The sequence below is a fragment of the Dunckerocampus dactyliophorus genome, chromosome 8 (assembly GCF_027744805.1).
Source record: "Dunckerocampus dactyliophorus isolate RoL2022-P2 chromosome 8, RoL_Ddac_1.1, whole genome shotgun sequence".
In the NCBI taxonomy this organism is placed as follows: Eukaryota; Metazoa; Chordata; class Actinopteri; order Syngnathiformes; family Syngnathidae; genus Dunckerocampus; species Dunckerocampus dactyliophorus.
The window spans coordinates 19,227,413-19,244,191 of record NC_072826.1 but is presented as its reverse complement, the minus strand read 5'-3'; the positions used below and the strand labels follow the sequence as shown (position 1 = coordinate 19,244,191).

The 16,779-nt window shown below is 41.0% G+C and overlaps 2 protein-coding genes across 2 annotated transcripts; both read left to right on the top strand.

Annotated features, from left to right (window-relative positions):
- The first annotated feature begins 1,020 nt into the window (after positions 1 to 1,020).
- Positions 1,021 to 10,616, top strand: LOC129186246 (mucin-2-like). The gene is made up of 3 exons (XM_054784316.1): positions 1,021 to 1,214; positions 8,514 to 9,652; positions 10,548 to 10,616. The coding sequence occupies exons 1-3, from the start codon at positions 1,025 to 1,027 to the stop codon at positions 10,614 to 10,616; spliced, it is 1,398 nt and encodes a 465-aa protein (XP_054640291.1). The 5' UTR covers positions 1,021 to 1,024.
- Positions 10,617 to 10,645: 29 nt separating this feature from the next.
- On the top strand, positions 10,646 to 14,216 carry LOC129186245 (uncharacterized). Its single transcript, XM_054784315.1, has 9 exons — positions 10,646 to 10,829; positions 11,482 to 11,606; positions 12,342 to 12,406; positions 12,483 to 12,567; positions 12,638 to 12,672; positions 12,762 to 12,958; positions 13,033 to 13,198; positions 13,788 to 13,955; positions 14,063 to 14,216. Exons 1-9 carry the CDS (start codon positions 10,646 to 10,648, stop codon positions 14,214 to 14,216), a joined length of 1,179 nt encoding a protein of 392 aa, XP_054640290.1.
- Positions 14,217 to 16,779: the final 2,563 nt, after the last annotated feature.

The following is a 16,779-nucleotide window of genomic DNA, read 5'->3' as shown; positions in this document are numbered from 1 at the left end:
ACTTGGAGGATCAACACCTAATGAGTATAGCACAAAGTCTTCAAGTTTGAATACAAAGTCGAATCAACCTAAACCAACCAGTCAAGAACCATCAACAAGTGAAATGTCATCCTCTTCAGAGCCACAGAATACATTTATGACAACAGTCATGCCGACAAAATCAACCGACTCAAGCACATCACCAGAAACGTCCATCACAAAGGAAACCATGCAAACTACCAACAATGACCACTCCACAACAACATTCAGTTCTTCTACACATACTGGGGTATCATCAACTTTGCCTGGAAAGACCACTGTGTTCATGGATACGTCTCCTGAATATAAGACAGACACAACACCAATGAATCTGAAAACAACCCAACTCTCTCTCACCGATAGTGCACCATCAACAACAGGTATGTCTTTAACTTCAAAACCAAACTTTACATCTGAATCAACAGTGACACTTGGAAAATCAACACCTAATGAGTATAGCACAAAGTCATCAAGTTTGAATACAAAGTCGAATCAACCTAAACCAACCAGTCAAGAACCATCAACAAGTGAAATGTCCTCCTCTTCAGAGCCACAGACTACATTTATGACAACAGTCATGCCGACAGAATCAACCGACTCAAGCACATCACCAGAAACGTCCAACACAAAGGAAACCATGCAAACTACCAACAATGACCACTCCACAGAAACATTCAGTTCTTCCACACATACTGGGGTATCATCAACTTTGCCTCAAAAGTCTACTGGGTTCACAGATACGTCTTCTGAAGATAAGACAGACACAACACCAACCAATCTGGAAACAACCCAACCCTCTCTCACCAGCACTGAACCGTCAACAACAGGTACGTCTTCACCTTCAAAACCACAGTTTACTTCTGAAACAGTGACATATGGAGGAACGACCCCAAATGAGTACAGAACTGAATCATCAGCGCCGCAAGCTACATCTGTCACAATCGTAATGCCCACAGAATCAGTTGAATCAAACACATCACCAGAAACATTCACCACAAAAGGAACCATGCAAACTACCAACAATGATCACTCCACAACAACATTCAGTTCTTCCACACATACTGGGGTATCATCCACTTTGCCTGGAAAGATCACTGTGTTCATGGATACGTCTCCTGAATATAGGACAGACACAACACCAATCAATATGAAAACAACCCAACTCTCTCTCACCGACAGTGCACCATCAACAACAGGTATGTCTTCAACTTCAAAACCACACTTTACATCTGAATCAACAGTGACATTTGGAGGATCAACACCTAATGAGTATAGCACAAAGTCATCAAGTATGAATACAAAGTCGAATCAACCTCAACCAACAAGTCAAGAATCATCAACAAGCGAAATGTCTTCCTCTTCAGAGCCACAGACTACATTTATTACAACAACACTCATGCCAACAGAATCAACCGACTCAAGCACATCACCAGAAACGTCCAACACAAAGGAAACCATGCAAACTACCAACAATGACCACTCCACAGAAACATTCAGTTCTTCCACACATACTTGGGTATCATCCACTTTGCCTGGAAAGACCACTGTGTTCATGGATACGTCTTCTGAATATAAGACAGACACAACACCAACCAATCTGGAAACAACCCAACCCTCTCTCACCAGCACTGAACCGTCAACAACAGGTATGTCTTCACCTTCAAAACCACAGTTTACTTATGAAACAGTGACATATGGAGGAACGACTCCTAATGAGTACAGAACTGAATCATCAGCGCCGCAGGCTACATCTGTCACAATCGTAATGCCCACAGAATCAGTTGAATCAAACACATCACCAGAAACATTCACCACAAAAGGAACCGTGCAAACTACCAACAATGACCACTCCACAGAAACATTCAGTTCTTCCACACATACTGAGGTATTATCAACTTTGCCTCAAAAGTCTACTGGGTTCACAGATACGTCTTCTGAATATAAGACAGACACAACACCAACTAATCTGGAAACAACCCAACCCTCTCTCATCAGCACTGAACCGTCAACAACAGTTATGTCTTCACCTTCAAAACCACAGTTTACTTCTGAAACAACAGTAACATTTGGAGGAACGACTCCTCATGAGTACAGAACTGAATCATCAGCGCCACAGGCTACATCTGTCACAATCGTAATGCCCACAGAATCAGTTGAATCAAGCACATCACCAGAAACATTCACCACAAAAGGAACCGTGAAAACTACCAACAATGATCACTCCACAACAACATTCAGTTCATCCACACATACTGGGGTATCATCCACTTTGCCTGGAAAGACCACTGTGTTCATGGATACGTCTCCTGAATATAGGACAGACACAACACCAATCAATCTGAAAACAACCCAACTCTCTCTCACCGACAGTGAACCATCAACAACAGGTATGACTTCAACTTCAAAACCACACTTTACATCTGAATCAACAGTGACATTTGGAGGATCAACACCTAATGAGTATAGCACAAAGTCATCAAGTTTGAATACAAAGTCGAATCAACCTCAACCAACAAGTCAAGAATCATCAACAAGTGAAATGTCCTCCTCTTCAGAGCCACAGACTACATTTATGACAACAGTCATGCCGACAGAATCAACCGACTCAAGCACATCACCAGAAACGTCCAACACAAAGGAAACCATGCAAACTACCAACAATGACCACTCCACAGAAGCATTCAGTTCTTCCACACATACTGGGGTATCATCAACTTTGCCTCCAAAGTCTACTGGGTTCACAGATACGTCTTCTGAAGATAAGACAGACGCAACACCAACCAATCTGGAAACAACCCAACCCTCTCTCACCAGCACTGAACCGTCAACAACAGGTATGTCTTCACCTTCAAAACCACAGTTTACTTCTGAAACAACAGTGACATTTGGAGGAACGACTCCTAATGAGTACAAAACTGAATCATCAGCGCCACAGGCTACATCTGTGACAGTCGTAATGCCCACAGAATCAGTTGAATCAAACACATCACCAGAAACATTCACCACAAAAGGAACCGTGCAAACTACCAACAATGATCAGTCCACAACAACATTCAGTTCTTCTACACATACTGAGGTATCATCAACTTTGCCTCCCAAGTCTATTGGGTTCACAGATACATCTTCTGAATATAAGACAGACACAACACCAACCAATCTGGAAACAACCCAACCCTCTCTCACCAGCACTGAACCGTCAACAACAGTTATGTCTTCACCTTCAAAACCACAGTTTACTTCTGAAACAACAGTGACATTTGGAGGAACGACTCCTAATGAGTACAAAACTGAATCATCAGCACCACAGGCTACATCTGTGACAGTCGTAATGCCCACAGAATCAGTTGAATCAAACACATCACCAGAAACATTCACCACAAAAGGAACCGTGCACACTACCAACAATGATCACTCCACAACAACATTCAGTTCTTCGACACATACTGGGGTACCATCAACTTTGCCTGGAAAGACCACTGTGTTCATGGATACGTCTCCTGAATATAAGACAGACACAACACCAATGAATCTGAAAACAACCCAACTCTCTCTCACCGATAGTGCACCATCAACAACAGGTATGTTTTTAACTTCAAAACCACACTTTACATCTGAATTAACAGTGACACTTGGAGGATCAACACCTAATGAGTATAGCACTAAGTCATCAAGTTTGAATACAAAGTCGAATCAACCTAAACCAACCAGTCAAGAACCATCAACAAGTGAAATGTCCTCCTCTTCAGAGCCACAGACTACATTTATGACAACAGTCATGCCGACAGAATCAACCGACTCAAGCACATCACCAGAAACGTCCAACACAAAGGAAACCATGCAAACTACCAACAATGACCACTCCACAGAAGCATTCAGTTCTTCCACACACACTGGGGTATCATCAACTTTGCCTCCAAAGTCTACTGGGTTCACAGATACGTCTTCTGAAGATAAGACAGACGCAACACCAACCAATCTGGAAACAACCCAACCCTCTCTCACCAGCACTGAACCGTCAACAACAGGTATGTCTTCACCTTCAAAACCACAGTTTACTTCTGAAACAACAGTGACATTTGGAGGAACGACTCCTAATGAGTACAAAACTGAATCATCAGCGCCACAGGCTACATCTGTGACAGTCGTAATGCCCACAGAATCAGTTGAATCAAACACATCACCAGAAACATTCACCACAAAAGGAACCGTGCAAACTACCAACAATGACCACTCCACAGAAACATTCAGTTCTTCCACACATACTGAGGTATTATCAACTTTGCCTCCAAAGTCTACTGGGTTCACAGATACGTCTTCTGAATATAAGACAGACACAACACCAACTAATCTGGAAACAACCCAACCCTCTCTCACCAGCACTGAACCGTCAACAACAGGTATGTCTTCACCTTCCAAACCACAGTTTACTTCTGAAACAGTGACATATGGAGGAACGACTCCTCATGAGTACATAACTGAATCATCAGCGCCACAGGCTACATCTGTGACAGTCGTAATGCCCACAGAATCAGTTGAATCAAACACATCACCAGAAACATTCACCACACAAGAAACCGTGCAAACTACCAACAATGATCAGTCCACAACAACATTCAGTTCTTCTACACATACTGAGGTATCATCAACTTTGCCTCCCAAGTCTACTGGGTTCACAGATACGTCTTCTAAATATAAGACAGACACAACACCAACCAATCTGGAAACAACCCAACATTCTCTCACCAGCACTGAACCGTCAACAACAGTTATGTCTTCACCTTCAAAACCACAGTTTACTTCTGAAACAACAGTAACATTTGGAGGAACGACTCCTCATGAGTACAGAACTGAATCATCAGCGCCACAGGCTACATCTGTCACAATCGTAATGCCCACAGAATCAGTTGAATCAAACACATCACCAGAAACATTCACCACACAAGAAACCGTGCAAACTACCAACAATGATCACTCCACAACAACATTCAGTTCATCCACACATACTGGGGTATCATCCACTTTGCCTGGAAAGACCACTGTGTTCATGGATACGTCTCCTGAATATAGGACAGACACAACACCAATCAATCTGAAAACAACCCAACTCTCTCTCACCGACAGTGAACCATCAACAACAGGTATGACTTCAACTTCAAAACCACACTTTACATCTGAATCAACAGTGGCACTTGGAGGATCAACACCTAATGAGTATAGCACAAAGTCATCAAGTTTGAATACAAAGTCGAATCAACCTCAACCAACAAGTCAAGAATCATCAACAAGTGAAATGTCCTCCTCTTCAGAGCCACAGACTACATTTATAACAACAGTCATGCTGACAGAATCAACCGACTCAAGCACATCACCAGAAACGTCCAACACAAAAGGAACCGTGCAAACTACCAACAATGATCACCCCACAACAACATTCAGTTCTTCCACACATACTGGGGTATCATCCACTTTGCCTGGAAAGACCACTGTGTTCATGGATACGTCTTCTGAATATAAGACAGACACAACACCAACCAATCTGGAAACAACCCAACCCTCACTCACCTGCACTGAACCGTCAACAACAGGTATGTCTTCACCTTCAAAACCACAGTTTACTTTTGAAACAGTGACATATGGAGTAACGACTCCTAATGAGTACAGAACTGAAGCATCAGCGCCGCAGGCTACATCTGTCACAATCGTAATGCCCACAGAATCAGTTGAATCAAACACATCACCAGAAACATTCAACACAAAAGAAACTGTGCAAACTACCAACAATGAAAACTCCACAACAACATTCAGTTCTTCTACACATACTGGGGTACCATCAACTTTACCTGGGAAGACCACTGTGTTCATGGATACGTCTCCTGAATATAAGACAGACACAACACCAATAAATCTGAAAACAACCCAACTCTCTCTCACCGATAGTGCACCATCAACAACAGGTATGTCTTTAACTTCAAAACCAAATTTTACATCTGAATCAACAGTGACAATTGGAGGATCAACACCTAATGAGTATAGCACAAAGTCATCAAGTTTGAATACAAAGTCGAATCAACCTAAACCAACAAGTCAAGAATCATCAACAAGTGAAATGTCCTCCTCTTCAGAGCCACAGACTACATTTATGACAACAGTCATGCCGACAGAATCAACCGACTCAAGCACATCACCAGAAACGTCCAACACAAAGGAAACCATGCAAACTACCAACAATGACCACTCCACAGAAGCATTCAGTTCATCCACACATACTGGGGTATCATCCACTTTGCCTGGAAAGACCACTGTGTTCATGGATACGTCTCCTGAATATAGGACAGACACAACACCAATCAATCTGAAAACAACCCAACTCTCTCTCACCGACAGTGAACCATCAACAACAGGTATGTCTTCACCTTCCAAACCACAGTTTACTTCTGAAACAGTGACATATGGAGGAACGACTCCTCATGAGTACATAACTGAATCATCAGCGCCGCAGGCTACATCTGTCACAATCGTAATGCCCACAGAATCAGCTGAATCAAACACATCACCAGAAACATTCACCACAAAAGGAACCATGCAAACTACCAACAATGACCACTCCACAGAAACATTCAGTTCTTCCACACATACTGAGGTATTATCAACTTTGCCTCCAAAGTCTACTGGGTTCACAAATACGTCTTCTGAATATAAGACAGACACAACACCAACTAATCTGGAAACAACCCAACCCTCTCTCACCAGCACTGAACCGTCAACAACAGGTATGTCTTCACCTTCCAAACCACAGTTTACTTCTGAAACAGTGACATATGGAGGAACGACTCCTCATGAGTACATAACTGAATCATCAGCGCCACAGGCTACATCTGTGACAGTCGTAATGCCCACAGAATCAGTTGAATCAAACACATCACCAGAAACATTCACCACACAAGAAACCGTGCAAACTACCAACAATGATCAGTCCACAACAACATTCAGTTCTTCTACACATACTGAGGTATCATCAACTTTGCCTCCCAAGTCTACTGGGTTCACAGATACGTCTTCTAAATATAAGACAGACACAACACCAACCAATCTGGAAACAACCCAACATTCTCTCACCAGCACTGAACCGTCAACAACAGTTATGTCTTCACCTTCAAAACCACAGTTTACTTCTGAAACAACAGTAACATTTGGAGGAACGACTCCTCATGAGTACAGAACTGAATCATCAGCGCCACAGGCTACATCTGTCACAATCGTAATGCCCACAGAATCAGTTGAATCAAACACATCACCAGAAACATTCACCACACAAGAAACCGTGCAAACTACCAACAATGATCACTCCACAACAACATTCAGTTCATCCACACATACTGGGGTATCATCCACTTTGCCTGGAAAGACCACTGTGTTCATGGATACGTCTCCTGAATATAGGACAGACACAACACCAATCAATCTGAAAACAACCCAACTCTCTCTCACCGACAGTGAACCATCAACAACAGGTATGACTTCAACTTCAAAACCACACTTTACATCTGAATCAACAGTGGCACTTGGAGGATCAACACCTAATGAGTATAGCACAAAGTCATCAAGTTTGAATACAAAGTCGAATCAACCTCAACCAACAAGTCAAGAATCATCAACAAGTGAAATGTCCTCCTCTTCAGAGCCACAGACTACATTTATAACAACAGTCATGCTGACAGAATCAACCGACTCAAGCACATCACCAGAAACGTCCAACACAAAAGGAACCGTGCAAACTACCAACAATGATCACCCCACAACAACATTCAGTTCTTCCACACATACTGGGGTATCATCCACTTTGCCTGGAAAGACCACTGTGTTCATGGATACGTCTTCTGAATATAAGACAGACACAACACCAACCAATCTGGAAACAACCCAACCCTCACTCACCGGCACTGAACCGTCAACAACAGGTATGTCTTCACCTTCAAAACCACAGTTTACTTATGAAACAGTGACATATGGAGTAACGACTCCTAATGAGTACAGAACTGAAGCATCAGCGCCGCAGGCTACATCTGTCACAATCGTAATGCCCACAGAATCAGTTGAATCAAACACATCACCAGAAACATTCAACACAAAAGAAACTGTGCAAACTACCAACAATGAAAACTCCACAACAACATTCAGTTCTTCTACACATACTGGGGTACCATCAACTTTACCTGGGAAGACCACTGTGTTCATGGATACGTCTCCTGAATATAAGACAGACACAACACCAATAAATCTGAAAACAACCCAACTCTCTCTCACCGATAGTGCACCATCAACAACAGGTATGTCTTTAACTTCAAAACCAAATTTTACATCTGAATCAACAGTGACAATTGGAGGATCAACACCTAATGAGTATAGCACAAAGTCATCAAGTTTGAATACAAAGTCGAATCAACCTAAACCAACAAGTCAAGAATCATCAACAAGTGAAATGTCCTCCTCTTCAGAGCCACAGACTACATTTATGACAACAGTCATGCCGACAGAATCAACCGACTCAAGCACATCACCAGAAATGTCCAACACAAAGGAAACCATGCAAACTACCAACAATGACCACTCCACAGAAGCATTCAGTTCATCCACACATACTGGGGTATCATCCACTTTGCCTGGAAAGACCACTGTGTTCATGGATACGTCTCCTGAATATAGGACAGACACAACACCAATCAATCTGAAAACAACCCAACTCTCTCTCACCGATAGTGCACCATCAACAACAGGTATGTCTTTAACTTCAAAACCACACTTCACATCTGAATCAACAGTGACATTTGGAGGATCAACACCTAATGAGTATAGCACAAAGTCATCAAGTTTGAATACAAAGTCGAATCAACCTAAACCAACAAGTCAAGAATCATCAACAAGTGAAATGTCCTCCTCTTCAGAACCACAGACTACATTTATGACAACAGTCATGCCGACAGAATCAACCGACTCAAGCACATCACCAGAAACGTCCAACACAAAGGAAACCATGCAAACTACCAACAATGACCACTCCACAGAAGCATTCAGTTCTTCCACACATACTTGGGTATCATCAACTTTGCCTCCAAAGTCTACTGGGTTCACAGATATGTCTTCTGAATATAAGACAGACACAACACCAACCAATCTGGAAACAACCCAACCCTCTCTCACCAGCACTGAACCGTCAACAACAGGTATTTCTTCACCTTCAAAACCACAGTTTACTTCTGAAACAACAGTAACATTTGGAGGAACGACTCCTAATGAGGACAGAACTGAATCATCAGCACCGCAGGCTACATCTGTCACAATCGTAATGCCCACAGAATCAGTTGAATCAAACACATCACCAGAAACATTCACCACAAAAGGAACCATGCAAACTACCAACAATGACCACTCCACAGAAACATTCAGTTCTTCCACACATACTGAGGTATTATCAACTTTGCCTCCAAAGTCTACTGGGTTCACAGATACGTCTTCTGAATATAAGACAGACACAACACCAACCAATCTGGAAACAACCCAACCCTCTCTCACCAGCACTGAACCGTCAACAACAGGTATGTCTTCACCTTCCAAACCACAGTTTACTTCTGAAACAGTGACATATGGAGGAACGACTCCGAATGAGTACAGAACTGAATCATCAGCGCCACAGGCTACATCTGTGACAGTCGTAATGCCCACAGAATCAGTTGAATCAAACACATCACCAGAAACATTGACCACAAAACGAACCGTGCAAACTACCAACAATGATCACTCCACAACAACATTCAGTTCTTCCACACATACTGGGGTATCATCAACTTTGCCTCCAAGGTCTACTGGGTTCACAGATACGTCTTCTGAATATAAGACAGACACAACACCAACCAATCTGGAAACAACCCAACCCTCTCTCACTAGCACTGAACCATCAACAACAGGTATGTCTTCACCTTCAAAACCAGAGTTTACATCTGTAACAGCAGTGACATTTGGAGGAACGACTCCTAATGAGTACAGCGCTGAGTCAACAGCGCTATCAACTCAAACAAAACCAACTAACCAAGAAAAATCAACGATAGCGTCATCCTCCTCTTCAGAGCCACAGACTACATCTTTCGCAACAAATACTCCCACAGAATCAACTGAATCAAACACGCCATCAGAAACATTTACCAACAAAGAAACTCAACAGTCCTCAACAGCAGCTTTCAGGCAAACAACATTAAAGGATTCCATTACTGCCTCAACATTTACCACAACAAATCCATCGTCAGAATTTCATTCCGCATCTACCATGACCCAAGTGAGTGCATCTCCTTCTGAAGCATACCTCCACACGCTGTCAACTCATTTCTCAGCAAACACTCCTACTTCATCTGCATTCCCTCACATCAGCACTCAGTTCACAAATAAGCCAACCACCATCACAGTTCCAGCAACCAGTCCAAGATTATCCACAGAGTCAAAATCACCGCCTAGCTCTCCAAGTGTCTCTACTTCCACAGCTAATGTTCAGACACAAACCTTTGCTCCAGCTGCATCCACAGATGCTGACCAAACACATTCCACAGTAACAGCCAGCACGACACATTTAACACAATCTATGGCAACAAGTGACAGAACAAGTGCTTCTACAAAGCCCCAGTGCAGAGAAGAGGACTGTCAGTGTGCTGCAGGCAAGAAGTGCATGTTCAGTGAGGAGCTTGGTAGCTGCCACTGCCTTTGCTCAAACAATACCTATGGAGATACCTGCACCTATGGACAAAACTACACATCTCCTGATATTGGTAAGACCAACTATACCTATATTTGCAACAAATATATTTTCTGTCTTTTATATATCTTTTATATATATATATATACAGTATTTATCCATTGTTGCATTTTGTTATATTTTAATACACCTATACACTTAATACACTGATCAAAATTTTAAGATAAGTTGAAAAATTGGAAGAATCTATATTTTGCACTGTTGGATCCTAAGGAGGTTCTCAGTAGAGCTTCAAAATGCAAAAAGAAGAAATGACAGTGAGAATTTTTTTTCAGTAAACAATTTATTGCAAACAAGCGAATGAAATAGGCTGCCCAAATCTTGGCAAAACTGTGGATTCAGTGTCATTGTATGTCAGGTATTCACACTGTCATGATCTCTTGATGGCAAAGGCAAAAAATCCATCTTTCTTTGAACACGGTCCGGTTGTTCATTTGCATTAGCCAGACCTCTCGCAGCGCACCGTTGCTGCTGAGTTTAGACGCAGTAAGACAGTCGTTTGAAACTTCTCAAAATATCCTGAGGGTTATGGAAAAAAAGTCAAGTAGTAGACCCCCAAAAAATGTCAAAAATGCCCTGGAACTTCCTTAAGGTCCAATAATGGAAAATGTAAATTGATGTCATTTTTCAATTGGTTTTAATACAGTATTTGTTTCTCTATACAGATAGTGGTGCCATACCCACTCGAAAAGCAAATATTACTTTGGACATCAAGATCACCTTTCTGGATGCTTATCATGACTTGTCATCACCAGAATCATTAGATTTCATCAACAAATTAATAAAGGAGGTACAGTACACATTTATTTGTCTTCATATTCTAATGCTGAGAAAGTGAGGTCAAGAACACACACATTATTTTAAAATTATAATAAATTAAACTTTATTGTATTACTTATGCATACTTTTGTATGAAATTCTTAAATTATGACAGCATTTTTGGGGGGCGGCAGTGGCTCAGGAGGTAGATATAATCATCCAGAAACTGGAAGTTTGGCTGTACGATTCTCGCTCCCTCATTATTATTGTTGTTGTGTCCCTGGGCAAGACACTTCACACGCTCTTGCCTCCAGTGCTGCCCACACTAGTGTGTGAATGTGAATGAATGTTTGATGGTGGTCAGAGAGGCCATAGGCGCCAATTTTCCATCCGTCTGCCCCATGTACAGTAGATAACCACCACCAATGTGTGACTGAATAACGGGTTCACTTCATTATGAAGCGCTTTGTGTGCTTTGAAAAGTGCTATGTATAATCTAATGCATTAGATTTATTTGTCTTAGTTATGCAAATGATGATGCAAATTATTTAGTTATTTGCAATGTATATTTGTTTGTGTGTATATTTTTTTATCGTTGCACCTGAAAGGTTTCCTCGGCCCAGTTTGGCCCCGCCCACGGACCGGTACCGGCCCCGGCCCGGCCTCTCGCCCAAAGTCAACTGGGATAGGCTCCCGCAGCGGCATAGAAAACGGATGGATGGATGATCTGTACCTTAGTAACATCCTTCAACACCATTTCTTTCAGCTTGAAGCCCTATGCAAAGAAGCCGACCCCCAAGCTTTTGAAAAAGTAGAAGTGGTCAAGTTATCGTAAGTTTACTCATGAAATCATGCAAGTGAATTCAATTTAAGGCGTTTTCATTGGCCTTGTCTTTGTCTGCTACAGACCAGGAGGTATTATTGCAGCAAGGCGAGTGAGAGGGCTCGATCAGAGCATCAAACTCCAGTTGGTCAACACGTTAATAAAGAAGGTATCAATCCTATGAATGGAGTTTCGGTAATAATAATGCAAAGGTCTCATCTGTCGTGTCATTCATCTAGATGAAATCTCTGTTGAACAAAGCCGACCCCGGAGTGTAAGTCATGGCATTGTCGGAGGCTTTCTCCTGCGGGTTGCTTTCTGTTTCAAGTCTATGCGCCTCCATTTCTCGCCCCTCTGCTGCAGACCGCGTGGTGTGGCCGCCACAAGCCAAGCTGAGTACTCCTATAAGAACAACCAGACCCAAATACAGTGGCTCAACATTCACCTAAATGGCACCTTGACCCAAATCCTGAATGACAACATCAGTCAGATATCTCAGGCCTTTGGTAACACAAGTGTGCAGCTGAAGGAGGTCGTCTCCGGGCCACCTGAGATCAACAGTAAGTCTACTTAAGTGTTACACTCTTTATTTAGGCTTCTTTAATATAACCTACATATTGCATTTGTCCACCAGACATCACGGACATGCAGCCTTTTGTTAGCTGCTCAGCGTTTTCTAATTACTCCGCTGAGGTGGTTGAAGGTCAGTGGCAGTGTGTTGGACCGTGCAAGACGTCACCTGACTACTGCAGTTCACACGGGGAATGTCTTAATGATATTCACAGAGGAGCTGTTTGCAGGTAGTACCTGATACACTCACTGGACACAATCCGTCGACAGCTGTCATCTCCTTTTTCAAATAAACCTCAGACAGTGGTCTCCCCTCTAATAGATGCCATGCCACAGTTAAATGCTTGGTGTGTCGTCATCCACTTCAGCGTCAATCTCAGAGAGTGGCCTCGGCTCTACTAATTGCCAAGACACAATTAATTACCAGGTGTCCACTTGAATAAATGCCTCACTTCATATAATAGTCTTCACTGTAATTAATATATGATTAAATGCCAATGTGTCATCCACAAATGCCAATCCTGGATAGTGGCCTGCGATCAAATAGATATCATCCACTTAAAATATAAAAGGTGTCACCTCAGATACTTGTCTCCACTCTGACAGATGCCGCGCCTCAAACAAAAAGGCTTTGTCCACGTCAACATATAAACGCCTCACCTCAAGTAGTGGCCTCCGCTCGATTAGACACAAATATTCGCCTGCTTTTTTGCGAACTTTAACAATTGCCTCACCTCACATAACGGCCTCCACTCTTATCAACACCATGCCACAGTCAATTGGCCGGTGCTTGCTTGTAAGTGTATTTTGGTCTCACAGGTGCTATGGGTCAAACATCAGGCAGTACTACGGTCAGCAATGCCAGCTCGTCCGTTGGGGTCCTGGCTTCTATGGAGCTTTGTTTGGGTCGCTTGCAGGAGCCCTGCTGCTTGTCCTGATTGTCCTTCTTGTTGTCTTCCTGGTCAAAAAGAGACATTCTGGTTCCTGGTGAGTTAGTCCAAAAAATTGCTTTCACTCTGCAGATATAAAGAAATCAATAAAGTGATAAATACATTTGTCCTTTTTGCCTGACAAAGATCAAATTGTGTTTTCAGGAATAAAAGTCATTTACCCGGATTCTTAGATTTTGAAGAAGATTACTTTGACTTCACAGACACAGGTACTCCACATCTTACAAGACTTTGGCAATATAAAAAATACCTGGTGGACCATTCCAAAGATAAACAGAAATACAAAGAAAAGCAATAAGTGGATATTCTTATCAATCACTAATCTTACTGCGGAAGTACAATTTGATGCATTTAAGTATGCTGGGAAATCTCAGAAAATACATCTACACTCAAAACATGCGACTTCAACTTAAATTACTCGGTGTCGTAGAATGTAATTCTTCATGGCTTGTAATAAATAACACGGTTAAAGTGTGATTCAAATGTTGTGCTACTATTAAAGAGACTATCCATCCATCTGTTTTCTATGCCGCTTATCCTAATTAGGATCGCGGGCATGCTGGAGGAGCCTATTCCAGCTGACTTTGGGCGGGAGGCGGGGTACACCCTGGACTGGTCGCCGGCCACTCGCAGGGCACATATAGACAAAGTCACATTCATACCTATGGACAATTTAGTCGCCAATTAACCTAAAATGCATGTTTTTTGGAATGTGGGAGGAAACCCACACACGCACGGGGAGAACATGCAAACTCCACACAGAGATGCCCAACGGAGATTCAAACCCAGGTCTTCCTGATCTCCTGACTGTGTGGCCAACATGCTAACCACTCATCCACCGTGCGGCCTATCAAAGAGAGTAGTGTTCCGCAAATAGATTTTCAGATGTGTGTGCTATCTTTTAGCTTGAGTTAACTCTTCAGTTCATTTGGAGCTGTTGATACATACAAATATATATATATAGTATATAAATATATATATAATTGTGTGCTGTCATCTTTTTGTTTGTTGACCTTTTTGTGTAGAAAATGCAGTAAAAATGGGCATATTTCAAACATACTGTAGTTGCAAATGGTGATTAATCATGATTAATTAATTAGAAAACTGGGATTAATTTGATTTTAAAAGATGTTATCATTTGCCAGCCCTAATTCTCGAAGACTCGTTTTTCTAAATCTTTAAATTAAGAATTTATTCCTATGAGATTATAACTTTTATCTTGAAAGATAAAAGTTTATTCTTGAAAGAATATAACTTTTACTCGGGAAAATCTGACTTTATTCATACAAGATTATGATTTTAGCCACATAAGATTCTAACTTTTTTTTTTAAATAAACAAAATTCTCAAGCAATTTTAGTCCCATAATGTTACAACTTTTTTTTTTTAATATGAAAGTTTATTCTTAAAAATGTACAACTTTTCTTCAGGAAAATCTATCGACGTAAAATTATGAATTGGAAAGATTTTTTTGGTCCCACAAGATTACAACTATAAAAAAAAAAAACAAAGAAAAAAAAAATCAAGACTTTCAACAATAAACTTTCTTTAAAGTCTTGAAATTGATTTTTTTTTTAGAAAAATCTTTAATTTATTCTGATAATATTATAATTTTAGTCATAAGTTTAAAAAAAAATTCTAAAAAAAAAACATGACCTTGACTTTAAATATGGCTTTCGTCTCATAAGATTTGGATTTTTCCTTCTCTTAAAAAAATACCACTTTAGTCACGTTACATTACGACATTATCCCCATATGACTATTACTATTCTTTTTGTCCAGACATTACAGCTTTTACAGACACAAAAATACAATTTTATTCTTATAGGAGTTTTTTTCTCTCAAAAATTACAACTTTATCTTTATGAAATGTGGCAATCCTCCCCCCCTCCCAATAAAACGTAATTCTTGTGAAATTAAGATGATTCTCTCTTTAAAAAAAAAAATCTGTCTTTATTCTCATAAAATTACGAGTTTTTTACACACCCCACGAAAATAAAAAAAATTAGGAAATGTTCCCGAATAAAAACACAACTCATTCATTGTGACATGAAGACTTTTCTTTTAATACTACATCTTTAACCTCTTTTTTTCTCCGAAAATTATGGACATTTATTCTTGTACAATTAAGACTTGTTCCCCCTCCCAAAAATAATGGCACTTTATTTTTGTGAAATTACAACTTTACTCTGATACTACAGGAGTGTCCAAACTTTTTCCACCGAGGCCTGCATACTGAAAAATCTAACTGGGGGACATCCATTTTGTAAAATGACAACAACAAAAAAACCATTATTCGTGTTCAGACCTTTCATGGCTACGTACGCACTCCCATTAATGATTAATACTGTATGAAAATTACATAATTTTCTGTTTTTTTTGTGAACTTTTTTCCCTTCATTCTCTCAAACGTGAGGCAGACTCTTCTAATTGCATTGCCTCAAAGAAAAGGAAAGTGAAAATGAAAAGTGAAGTGTAATTAGACATCGTAAAATGCAGATAAACATTGGCTGCATTCCCAGTCCAACATTATCAAGGTAAAAGATGGTATCGTCCTATGAAATGGACCGTGATAAATAAGCAGCATATCAGGGCCAATTAGGGCTGCACTTTGGACACCTGGTGTTAGTATGAGTTTAGATTTTTGTTTCCCGTTGCCACTAGGGGGCATGCTTGCATGGTATCTGGAGATTGCCTGCCATTTGTGTGCAGTTTGTCTTAACAATTCTCTAGAAATGTTTGTCACTTTAATTTTCAACAATAATTCCAATCATGTTCCTTCTTGAATTTAGGAATGGAGGGCACTTACAGAGATGAAACTTTTAGGCCACACCTAGAAAACATCGATCCGCACATACAGGT